The 13,237-nt window shown below is 43.2% G+C and overlaps 1 protein-coding gene across 1 annotated transcript in view; it reads left to right on the top strand.

Annotated features, from left to right (window-relative positions):
• Positions 1-13,237, top strand: part of CNBD1 (cyclic nucleotide binding domain containing 1) — a 195,244-nt gene that overhangs the window by 122,480 nt on the left and 59,527 nt on the right. Inside the window, exon 9 of the mRNA XM_036437339.1 lies at positions 12,406-12,515. Within this exon, the coding sequence (XP_036293232.1) occupies positions 12,406-12,515 (110 nt within the window). The remainder of the gene's footprint in view (positions 1-12,405; positions 12,516-13,237) is intronic.

Below are 13,237 nucleotides of genomic sequence, written 5' to 3'. Positions count from 1 at the left end.
CTGAGGAGGAGTTGTCAGCTCAGTGCTGCTGCTGTCACTGAGCCTGGGGGGACGGGGGGCAGGGGGGCTGGCCTGGCTGGGGGTCGGAGCCCTGTGCCCAGCAGGCCGGGCAGACAGAGGGCTCTAGGGTAGCAGAAGGGGGTGTCCTGGGCGGTGGGGCCTCCGGGCTGAGGACCCCCCCGCCCCCCAGTGAACTCCACCCTCAGTGCTGCCTCTGGTCTCAGGCACCAGTTTGGGACAGTGTCCGCCTGGTTAGCCAAGGACTGCCCTTTCTTTGGTATAACAATGAGTATTGGTTAGGTTGCATTTCTCATAAAACATTTTCCCTGACCAGTTAGAACAGACATTTTATTTTTGTTTTTTGGGCAAAAGTACCCGGAAGGTCAGTCTGGACCCTGGGTGACATGCTGGGGTCTGCGCATTTGGGAATTCAGCAGGTTCATTGGACAGAAACCGGTGTTTTTTTGTTTGTTTGTTTGTTTTGTTTTGTTTTTAATGTGGATGTTTTGAATTTATTCTGGTTTCCCCAATTTGTATCAGGCATTTTAAGCCTTGGTCCACATGTTTCGGGCCATTTTGTATAAAAATAATATCTCTGCCTTGCCCATGGTCAGGACAGTATAGTGTTGAGATGATTTCAAGGAGGAAAGAAACCACAGCGAGGAGAGATTTAATTATTTGAGCCTGAGGAATGCCCAGGGTGGCAGAGGGGTGCTCTGTGCTTTTAATGCATTTCATTGCAAAAGATGGACGTGTCAGCCTGAAGGTCCGCCTGGAGGATTTAAACTTGCATCAGAGGGCGAGGGAGACTCGGCGGTGCGGCCTCCAGATCCTTTCAGAAAACGTCTCCAAAACTGAGGGCAGGCCCGGCCCCTGCTCTGGGCAGGCTGTGGTGACATTGAGTCAGCGAAAGGAGGTCATTTCACCAAACATCAGTGCGGCTGCTGACATGCTGACGGGTTTTCCTGTAAAACAGACAGCCGCTCCCGCCCAGGAGTGCGCCTGGTGGGCATTCCCTGACAGACTGATGCCTTACTACAACAGATCTCACCTTTACTCAAGATCACTGTGAATGTTTGTAGAAATGCAGAGAATGTAGCTCAAACCACAGACATTGTCTAGGCTTAAATGGCAGTGGTGAGACTCCCACAGCATCACTGAGCTGTTTCCATGTCTCCGAGGCTGTGCCGGAGGAGTCTGGGGATGAAGTTAATTACCCAAAGGCCTGGGATTGAGGGCAAATCTTGAGCAAACCGAGAGGAGGGGAGCTCTGCAGGCTGTGCCCCCACCTGAGTCTTCCTGCTTTGGCCAGATGCCTGCGCCCGGAGCCCAGACACGCCCTGAGCTGCCTGCGACTTGGCTGGCTGTGCCACCGGGCTGGGAGGGAGGTCCAGGGCTTGCAGCAGGAGCCACGGGCACATGTTATCATTATCCTGCGTCTGTCCACACGCTCCTGCTCCACACACACAGTACGGGTCACACACAAAACTAATTTAGTTCTGAAAGATAAAATCTGCCAACATAATAACAGCAAAAGTCAAAAGTGGAAACTTCCCGCCACAGAACATGTGCTTGGAAGCTCTGCCTAAAGGAGCTGGAATGCCCAGACTCAAATCCCGAATGTCTGGCCCGTCTTCCAGCCCAGCGAGCTCTCAGCCCGCAGCACAGCCCAGAGCCTCCCTCCTGAACTGCTGCCTCTGATCCTCTTCCTTCTTTTCCCGTCTCTTTGCATTCAGTGAATATTTTTTAATGTAACGTATTAGTCATTCATGATTTGCTGTTTAGAGCAGTTTTAGGTTCATGACACAGTTGAGCAGAAAGCACAGAGACCTCCCACATACGCTGCCCCCGCTGTGCTCAGCACCCACCATGAGCACACTGTGCAGGGCCCGCGGCTGCAAACCCACTCGAGTGGGAAACCAGAAGCTGGCGGCAACTGCAGCAAGGATGTGGGGCAGACACTCTCAGATGCTAATGGTGCGAAGTGGTGCAGCCAGTTTGGAAGACAGCTGGTGGTTTCTTATAAAATTAAGTACCTTCTTTTTAATAAAAATTATCTTTATTGTTGAAGGTATTATAGATGTTTCTCTCTCCCCGCCTGCCCCCCGCCCCCCAATCTCCTGCACCCCACACCCAACCCTCCCAGGCCTTCACCACACTACTGTCTGTGCCTGTGCCTGTGCCTGTGCCTGTGTCGGTGCCTGTGCCTGTGTCTGTGCCCATGTCTGTGTCTGTGTCTTTGCCATGCCCGCTCTCATCTCTATGCCTACCTGTAGATCTGTATGTCTATATAATAGGTGCCTATTACTTCCTGGGCTGAGTATGCTGGAAGATCCCATGTTATAAAGCAGCCAGCATGTTGTTCTTTCCCTGAGAGCAGCAGCCAGCTCCGCAGTGCTGCCTTCCCCAGGGGCACTTGCTCAGGAGCAGAGCGTTGTTTGACCGTTTCCATGACCAGGTGAGGTCGCCTGCGCAGCCTGTGATGTTGGATTAAGAAGCAGCCACATAGCAACTTCATCGCTTTGAGTGTTGGCGTTCCTGAACTGATGTCAGTGGCATTGGTGTATACTCTTTGGATCCCAAACAAATGTTTATTCGAAGTTTCCCAAACTACCAGTTAAGGAGCTGATCTCCTGTGACATCGAGTGGACAGTGGCTTACTTACAAAAGGGAGAGAAACAGGAGCTGGGAATATCTGCTTCTGACAATGAAATTATTATTATATATTTTTTTTTCATTTCTACAGGCAAATGACAGCTACATGAGTAATTAATTACTCTTACGTCTATATATTGATTTTCCAACTTTAGTCAAATAATGTCATCCGCACGTTTGTGTTGAATTTTGCATTTGAGAAGCCTCGGGAGTTGCGAAGAGTAACGCGCCACAGAAGTTCTTTGTGGAAAGGATACAAACGTTGGGGCAACAGAGGGCAGCCATGGCCAAGACCTGCATTTCCTTCCAGTTCCTCAGATTCCTGAACTCCAGGAGCTTTTAGGAGACGGTTACAGCTCTGAGGAGAATGTGGGCGTTCGTGGATTTAGGCTTAAATTTTTCTTTTACATTTTGATTTATTCTTCTTAGATAACTTTTGAGCATGTTTGGAGGGTTGTGGTGTTTTCTGATATTCATTTTAACATTGAGTCAGTTCTTCCCCAGAAAGGATGGCTGGCTTCCTGTGGGAACCCCGTGAACCTAGATTCTGTCTCCAAAGGACTGAGCTTGCGACAGAGGCTATTTTAGAAAATATTGCTGGAACTTATCTGGAGATAACATTTGCCACAGAATGAAAGTATAAATCAAATGTAGGTTGCTATGCAAGAGTAAACTACCTGTGCCTAAATAATGTGATAGTAATTATTTAGGCACTTTACCCAGAACAATTAAAAAACTTGTTTATTTGATGTATTGGGGTGACACTGCTTACAAAGTGACACAGAACAATTTTATTCTCAAGCAGGATGTTGGCCCTTGTTGATTCATGCTATTGGTCCAATACTGAAGACACGGTTTTAAAGAGGGAATATAATACCCATCACTCCTCTCAGTCACAAAGGAACTGTTTCGCCCTCACCCTCAGTCTCCCTGTGACTCGTGGCTTTGAGGGACAGTGATGTTTGTTTGTTTTCAATATGATAGCATAGACTTTGTTCCTATGTCCTCTCCCTGGGTTAAATAGGTTATATGCAGCTTTTTAAAAATTTGTGTTAAAAAATAGAAAGATATAAAAAGATAGCTTGGTAAATTCTCTTCTTTTCATTTAAAAAACACCCCAGTGTACATTTTTGAGAGGTATGCCTACTTTCCCCCCTCATCATTTATCCTTCTATGCCCTTTCTCACCTCCGCCCTCCCTTCCCTTGCCACACTCACCACCCTGAGAGAATTCATAGCTACGTGTGTTTAACATGTTTAACATTCTAGTCACTTCCCTACACACCGACAGCAGAGGGATGTCTCGGTGACAGAGCTGGTTTGAATAATGGACCTCCAGTACCTGAAATGGGCTTGACGGCATTGTGTGTCTTGCATTTTCTAGAGTAAAGTGTTGTTTTTGCCTTAGAACACTGAGCCCAGCAGCCTCTGTGGGAGGCTGAGGAGACCTGCTGAGTGCCCTGATTAGAAACCCAGCAGGATATCCGAATGTGCCCCCAGTTAGTTAGCTTGGTTGCATTTTTAAGGAGCTGATGATACCAATGCTTTCTTTCCAATTTGCTATAACATGGAAGCTAAAATGACAAAGGTAAGATAAAAAAGACTATGTAAGCACCTAAGTGGGAATAACAGTATAATTATATTGGAAAACATAATGTAGCAGCACTTCACAGAAAATTCACCAAAGCAAAGCCAGTTCTTTCAAGGCATTCAATGAGAATTAGCTCAACATAGCTTTACACATCTATTAGTATATTTCACTAAAACATAGATTCAGAGCATTGGAGGAAGTTCTGACACACCTTCCCAATAAAATAAGGTCAGATGAAAACTTGCATAACATGATAAAACCATCTATATGTCAAAACAAAGTTAGTGAGTTCCTGGCAGAAAATACCAGGATAGTTATCACTAAAGGATAAGCTTACAAACATTCTTAAGTAAAAAAATAATAAGCATGAACTTGTAAAAGGGTATGGTGAAATCATCTTCTCTACTCATTATATCATTAAGTAGTTGAATATTTGTGGAGCCAATGAGAAAATTATCAGGGATCACAGAATTAAGTGAGGTGATGTGACAAGGTAGATATTTATAAATATCTAATAAAGAGAGAATATGCTAATTGACCATCCCACCTTCACAAAGATGGCCATGCCCACAGCCAATAAGGAGGGAATATGTTAACTGACTGCTACACCCTCAAATATGGAAGTGCCCACAGCCACAAGATGGTGCCACCCAGTCCCCTCAACCTCACCAGGACAGCAGGCTTGGCATGGCTAGGCCTTGCTCCCCTCAGTCCCCCAGCCACTAGGGCCAGCCTGAGGTGCAGGCAAGCCTTGGATGGCAGCTTCCCAGCCAATGCCCAGTGTGAGGCAAGTCTCAAATGGTGGCTGCCCAGCTGCTCAGGGCCACCTGAAGCTCAGGAAACCAGTGGCATCAGCAGAGGTGTGATGGGGGTGTCGCCTCCTACCTCTGAGGGCTCCCAGACATGAGAGGGGGCAGGCTGGGCTGAGGGACCCTTCTCCAGTGCATGCACTGGGCCTCTAGCTTAATAGTATTTAAAAAAGAAGATATTACATATATAACAACAACCAAAATATTAAATATCTAGAAATACATTTAATAAAAAATATAAAGATGTTATATAACTTAGCTGACTTACATAAGCTGAGATAATATTTAAGGTATAACTCATTGTTGGATAGGAACACACTATGAAAGATGCCCATTTACTCTGATTTTGTTAGCACAATGTGAAATTAACAAAACAACAGTAAGGGCAATGGCTTTGAGTCTTCATGCTTAAAATATAAAATATGTCCAACACCTCTAAAAATCTGACTGAAAATATTTCTGAGACTGTTTTCAGTTGTCTGTGTAAACATATCTTGTATAGTTATAATTCTGGACTTTAGACCCAGAAAAATTATTTGGTTAAAAGTTAAATAATATATGCCATCTCTTTTAAGTCTATGGCGTATAAGAACTATCTCAAACAGTTGAAGGAATTTTTATTCATAGAAAATTGCATGTGTGTGTGTGTGTGTGTGTGTGTGTGTGTGTGTGTATTACATTGGATGTGTTTCAATGGAGAATGAAAAAGTATTAGGAGCCCTGGCCAGTTTGGCTCAGTGGAAGAGTGTCAGCCTGCGGACTCAAGGGTCCCAGGCGGGTACTTCCCCAGTAGAAGGTGTGCAAGAGGCAGCTGATCGATGTTTCTCTCTCATCAATGTTTCTAACTCTCTATCCCTCTCCCTTCTTCTCTGTAAAAAATAATAAAATATATTAAAAAAAAGAAAAAGTATTAGGAACTCAGACATTAAATTTTAATACCAATTTGTTTTTTATTGTGGTCAAGAACACAAAACTTGAGTTGTGCTTGACTGTTGTTAAATGGACCGTATTGTTATCATAAGCACAATGTTGTATAGCAGACACATTTTGTCGTATCGCTACCTTATATGTGATGAGCCACTTTTTCTTGCTGCTTTTCAAATTAAAGAGAATTTGAACAATTGAAGGATTCATTATTTTGTGTTTGTCTTTTTGGATGTATTGTAGTTGGGGTGAATTGAGCTTCTTGAATTTATATGTCCATTTTTTTCAAATTTGATAAGTTTTCATCCATGATTCCTTCTGGTCTTTTCTCTTTTTTATCTTCTTTTGGGAATCCTACAATGCGTCTGTGGATCCATTTGACAGTGTCCCATAAATCCTTCAGGCTCTCTTCATTTGTCTTCATTATTTTTCTTTAGCTCCTGTGACTCAATAAGTACAAAAATCCTGTCTTCAAGTTTGATTATTCTTTCTCTGGTCTGGTCAAGGCCTGTGAAGTTCCTCTAGTAGGTTTTACTCTTCGGTTTCAAAATGTCAGCTTACTTCTTCATAGCTGCTATTACTGTTGATGTAATTTAATAAAAAGTGTTAAGAAATAACCTACACACCTGAGAGAATAGATTAAACTAGATATTCAAGCTGACATGTGGCAAACATCATTTAAAGTTGATTAGTTATTAAGGTAAAAATAAAAATTACAATAGGAGAAAAATATGGGTATACAATTTATTTTGAATTTCAATATGTAAAAGTAATGAGATTAAGAAGAAAACAATACGTTTCAGAATAATCAACACAAATAATATTGTAAAAGAAGATTAATGTGAAAGAGTTCACAAAACCTAATACAAATATTAATATCCCATTTTAAAAAGTGGAAATGGAATTTTTCATCTCTTAAAAGTTGTTCTGAAAACTGCTAAAATAGTTTTATCAACAATTTTCACAATATTTTGTCAGAAAATTTGCACAAAAGTGAAGGTTGGGTCATTGTACTGAAGTGTGATTTTGCATAAATATCATATAAAATTATTGCACTTATTTGAGTGTAAATAACCAATGTTCTTGGAGGCATGTAATACATTTCTTTATGCAAATATTTACCTATACTGGTCCCAATTATGTTAAAATATACCAAGTAGAATATCTCGTGAATCAAAATTAATTATTGTGACATTAAGGAGGAAAATCATTATTTCAAATAATGAATGAATTTAATTATCATATATACTAGGTACAAATGATAAATGCAGCCTCCTATCCAAGTACTTCTTTGGATCAGTCCATTTAGATGTGATTATTCCTCTCTGAAAAAAAATGCTGCTAATTAATTGAACTGAAATTAATGCAGATAGTTAGGTAGGGCCAGAAATGAAGTAACTAATCAGCATATCACTAAATGGACAATTACTATGATTAGCTAGAATCTATGATTAAAATATATGATTATCAGGTGAAAACTTAGAAACTTCTTTTTCTACACAAAGATGGAAATAATTTTCATCTCTTCACTTAGTGCTACTTATACAGCACTGTCTCTTGCAGGCTAAGATGCTTGATCTCTGTGGTGCTCCCAAGAACCCTGTGAGATGAGGTCATTTTGATGTTTCAACTGAAAATAGAATTCCAATTCCACGTGTCAGGCTACACACAATTACTTACTTGTCCTAACTTACAATAGTTCATTGAAGTGAAGTATACACACCTACATATCTGTTTAACTCAGCATCCTTTTATGTATGTACGTATGTATGTACAAAGATTCATCACAGTGCCAGGAGACAAAACGGGGGGTTAGCAGTGAATCAGAAATATTTTTGGAAGATGGTAATCATACAATTTCTGTGTGACTTGTCAGCTAGTCAATCACAGGTATTGTCACCGAAATTCTTTGCTGATCAAACCCAGAAGGAAGTTCTCTGGGTCAGCCACCTGACCAAATTTGCTCAATGCTACTTTTTTTCTGCAGAACTAAAATCTTGAGTGACCACCAAAACCTCGGATAATGGGGTCCATTATGTAGAGTCTATTGGGAGCTTGTAGTCTCTTCAGATGTGTGTGGGATCTTTGAAGCTAGGCTGAATGTTAACTCATCTAGAAAGAATTTGTTTCCTTTCCCCAAAGCCTGTGGAGTTGTAAAGACAGAGTTTAGTTTAAAATGAAACTCAGTGTCTCCCAGGTGGAGTGGATTTTAGACTCAGAATAAGTTTCTGATTCACCAGGAGCTCTGGTTAGCAGTTTTCAGACTTCCCCCTGCCACGCAGCAGCAGGACTAGGAGTGAAGGTGCCTCCAGGCTCCAGGAGTGGCTGTGCCAGCTCACCCTGTGACCCATGCCCTTCGGGGCCTTCGGAGCAGACTGGCCACATCCATTCTCTCCGACTTTGCCGCTGGATCCAGACCTTTCTCACCTGTGACTGTGCACTGACATTTTGTTCCTGGGTTTTGACTTTTTTCCTTTCATCACTTCAGATATTATAAAATATTTTATGCAGAGTTTCATAAAACTCAAAGCCACCATATGTGAGCTTCCTCTTACACTTAGTTAACCTGTTGAGGGAAACTGCAATTTAAAATGGAGATCTTGCACTAATTTCACAAACATTTATTGAGTGGTTTTTATGCAGATACAGGAGGAAACCAAAGATGAAGGTTCTTGTCTCAATGGAGCCAAAGGGGATAGCACAGTGAGCACAAGAAGGAAATTAGAGAGGATGTCAGGTGTCACCACACCAGGAAGAGCTAGGGAGCAGGCTGCACTGTGGCCAAAGTAGAAAGTCAGGGCTATCTCACTAAGGAGGAGACCTGAGCCAGAGAGACAGTGAAGGAAGGGTGTGACTACCTTGGTCGTGGGCTGGGCATCCAGCCTGGACCATCCCTCTGTGAATGGTCTGAGCCCAGTGTTTGTCAAACTGAGAGTGGGGGAGCGTGGGGAGAGTGGGAGGAGGGAGACTCGGGGCTCGACAGCACCTGTGGTCCTTGTTCATCTGCCAGACAGTGGGGAGAGTCATACGCTGTCATTTCTGTGAAATATCCTATAGATGCATTGTTTTGGTAAGTTCTGCACTTGGAGTAGTTCTGAGGCACATTGAAATATAAAATTTCTTCCATGTCTTTCTCTGGATTTTCTCTGTCAATAACTTATCTTTTTACTAAATCACAAATTTGTGAGATTAGAGAAATGTTCATTTGTTTTTTTTACTTCTTATGCAAAGTGACAGTTATTTAATCTACATGAAGATTTTATATATAGTGTTCATTGCAAGGATGACCTATTTTAATGTACCATGAATTTAAAATTACATAATTAAACAATGATCAATTCTTCTGATATGCATTTCTATTTAAGATTTGTCTCTACTTAGCCATAAATGTATTTATCTGCACATAAATATAAATTTATTTTTTAAAAATTGAATGCATTGGGCTGACGCTGTTAGTAAAATCACTCAGGTTTCAGGTATACAGTTCCACAACACAACATCAGTGTACTGTGCTGTGTGCGTACCACCCATGTCAAGAACATACATTTCTTAATAATGGAGAAGTGCTGGTTAATAGTGGTTAAAGTATCTTCAGTGGACTTGTACAGAAATAGTAAGTGCAAACTCCTTCCTAACCGGGATCTTTCTTAACAACATATGGAAGCAAACTGATCAACCTGTGAGGAAAACATGTTTGGAAACTCCCCTGAGAGAAGCACCATAGGCGCCTTCGTCACATTGTTCCTTCCTGTGTTAGAAACAAGGCGAGTGCCCCCTTAATCTTATAATCATAACATTTTAACCATGCACAGCAAAATCATAAATCAGGGAAGAGCAAATTAAATTCTCTAAAAGTAAGCAAAAATTGCATCACAGACATACAGACAGAAATTTCACTAGCTAATTAAACAACCACAAAAAAGCAGACATAAAACATCAACGCCCTCTCTACAGCCGCACACACTGAAAGTTCACGCCAAGAGCAATGTCCCTGTCCCTGCTTGGGAACTCGTCTCCCCAGAACCTCAGCCTTCTCCCAATGGACCATTCAGGGGAATGTATTCCGTAGGCCTAGAATTTCTGTTTCCCATCCATGGCTGGTCCCCTGTGACTATGTACGCAACTCCCATGTTGGAGGTTGCTCGTGCTCCCCGAGATCTGCTTGGTCCCTCTCTGGCTACTTCCCTCACAGGAGAATGGAACCACAGATCAGAACTCCATACTTGCTTTTGTCCAAGACACATTCCAGGCACATACGCCCGACCTCTGAGGACACCCAATCACCAAAGCAGTACCCAGTCCATTTCCCACCTGCTCATGCTTGAGGTCACTGGTTGTGGTGGGTCTTGCTTGGGCTCTTCCCGTGTGGCTGGCTGACTCTCTATTCCGAGCTCATGGTTGGCCCAGGGGTAATGGCTGTTCCTCGTCACCAAGACTGTGGCAACTTGGCAGCGGGGTATACCTCTTCAGGAGAGGGGTCCATTTTCTTTGTGGCAACAGACAGTATCCCGGATGAGTGCCCAAATTGTTAGAAATAAGGTGATCCCCCAAGTGAGGGGTCCTGGTAGAACACAAAGCATACTCAGGAGCAGGCGGCAAGGCAAACATCTTTACGTCTACGCAGAAGGGTGCACGCACTTCCAGACCCTGTGTCCTCTGTGCCTCACAGTGAACATGTGACCTGCTTGGAGCTGCGCCCACCTTCCTGGTCCCAGACACACTCCTTTTCCCAAATCGGCGCAGGCCTCTGCCAAGGGCCTGGCTTTGCCCAGTTTAGAAGATGTCCTGCGACTGTCTTTCCAATCACTAGTTTCCATGGAAACAGGCCCTGCACTGCCCCAGTGATGATATAGACAGCCAGGAAGGTGTTGTCCTTTGCCTGCTTCTTCCAAAGGGAAAGGCGATTGGGATAGAATAGTTTATTAGGCTTGGGGTATTTCCTGGCCTGTGATAACCAACAGAGATGCAAAAGAAGAACGCCCCATATTTGTCTCTGAATTCTTTTTTTCTCCCTATTACTTACGCTTAGGATAAAATCAAGTTTGCACTTCTTACAGTGTTTTAGAATGTCAGTCTGAATTATTTTGGGGATCTTTAAAGCCTGATTTTTAAATACAAATCAACTTTCTTGGCTGAACATGAATGAATCTGACCTTTAAAAATAATGAATACAATGTCATCTGTGTAGTCCATGACTAAATCTTTTCAATTAAAGTTTTGTTATAATCCTCTGGGTCTTTTCATGTTGTGTGTCATTTTCTATGTCCCCTGAGGGAAGGGCAAGGAGCTGACTGCATGTCGCCAGCAGTTTTTGGGTGTGGGAAACAGTATAGGGCGGAGTCAATAAAACCTTTGAATAATCAAAATTTTTATTTTTTTAATTATAAAAGTTCTGTGGTACATTTACACAATAAAATACCACTCTTTGAAAAATCATGTGTCTATACATATGTCTTCTCTATTACTTTTAGGGTTTGCAGAAAAAATATTGATATGCTACAAAATGAACAAAATAAAAGCCAATTTGAAATAGCAATTTTAATTTATGCATGACTAGTTGATTTTATTATTTAAATTAAATTATATTGATAATTCAAAATGTTATGTATATCAGGAGGTTTTTATTCCGATTGCTTTTTAATCAGTACATGGCTAATTAGAAAGATACTAGAGGCCCCATGCACAAAATTCACGCATGGGGGTGGGGAGTGTCCCTCAGCCAGGCTTATGCTCTCTTGAAATCCGGGACCTTTCGCTCCTAACCACCCGCCTGCTCGCTCCTTATCCTTGGCTCGCCACTCCTCAGTGCCGCCATGGAGGCCGGAGAGGCTCCCCACCACCGCTGTGCTCGCCAGCCTCTGGCTGAGGGGCACTCCTGCTGTGAGAGTGCACTGACCACCAGGGGCAGCTCCTGTGTTGAGCGTCTGACCCCTGGTGGTCAGTGTGCCTCATAGAGACCAGTTCTGGTGGTTCTGGTGTAAAGGTCACTGGGTTTTTATATATATAGTTATCCAGTTCACCTTCAACTAGATCTTGATCTTAGGGTAGCTTCACAAATTTGAGCAAAAAATAATGATATTAACAGCATGATTTACTATGTAATACCACCGTAGGTGCCAGCCATCGTACTAAGTACTTTATATCACTTAATTACCCCACGTTGCGTATAGAATGGGATTTTTAATTTTGCCATTTTCAAGGTGAAAGAGTGGAGCTCAGGGATTTATAGAATTTATGGCTCATGTAGGACCTTGCTTTAACCCTGCCAAGAGAGAAAGGAGAGTGCTAACCCACTCCATCAGGCTCGGGATGTGACCCACTCGGGGACTGTGCAAGCCAGTGGGTAAACCATTGGCAGTTTGGCATTAGCATGGCACTGTTTACAGAGAAGAGTGTGTGAATAATAAACTATCTCTTTTGTTTGCAGTGATAGTGGAGAGTGGAACTGTAATTCCTTTCGTGGTTTATATTAATTCTGGACACTGTAACATTTACAGAGATATTGTAGGACTCGTGAGATTACATCCAAGACGAGTGGTGAGTTCCAAATCCTCGAGTTCTCTTTACCCTATTAACCTACGCCAGGGAACACAGGGTGCTGAGCATCCTTCCACTGCTCATTCGCTACATTATTTGTGTGTCTTCCTTTGCGACATTTCCGTTCAATATTTTCACTCTTTTTGGTTAGGCTCCCCACACCTGAGTTGTAAGGTGAGTTGTACCAGAATGTAAGATGAGCTGTCAGATATACTGAGTTGTGACCAAATATCAATGACCAGTGAGCCTAATGGCCAATGAGCACATTGAAAGACTCTGAACGTCTTTATTTACCAGAAAAATGCCAGTTATCACCACAAAGTATGACTATGAGGCATCAGGTTGGCTGAAACACACATAACACATGGCCAGGAATTTCACTGTGTGTTCACTCAGGAGACACAAAGTGAACTGCCTGCCGAAGCCCTGCAGGAACATCACAGCCAGAGGCTGAGCTCCATGCCCGGCCTGCTGCAGGGGCGCTGCGGGCATCTGGCCGGGGCACATGCCTGGGGAAGACGGGATGGTGCCTTCCAGAACCTGCACGTGGGGGAGAGGCGCGGGCCGGGTCTGTGCGGTGCGGGTTTGTGCAGTGCTCAGGGGCAGAAGGGGGGCGGCGGGGAGTTGGGCTGAGCTGCTGGCTGGTCAGGCACCTCCCTGCTGGTCCCTGCAGCCCAGCGCTCTGCTGTGCCGGCGACCTGCAGGCGGTGGACGCTGGTTGT

The sequence above is a fragment of the Pipistrellus kuhlii genome, unplaced genomic scaffold (assembly GCF_014108245.1).
Source record: "Pipistrellus kuhlii isolate mPipKuh1 unplaced genomic scaffold, mPipKuh1.p scaffold_m20_p_14, whole genome shotgun sequence".
NCBI lineage: Eukaryota > Metazoa > Chordata > Mammalia > Chiroptera > Vespertilionidae > Pipistrellus > Pipistrellus kuhlii.
Note: the sequence above shows the minus strand (reverse complement) of the source record. Positions and strands in the feature narration are given on the sequence as shown.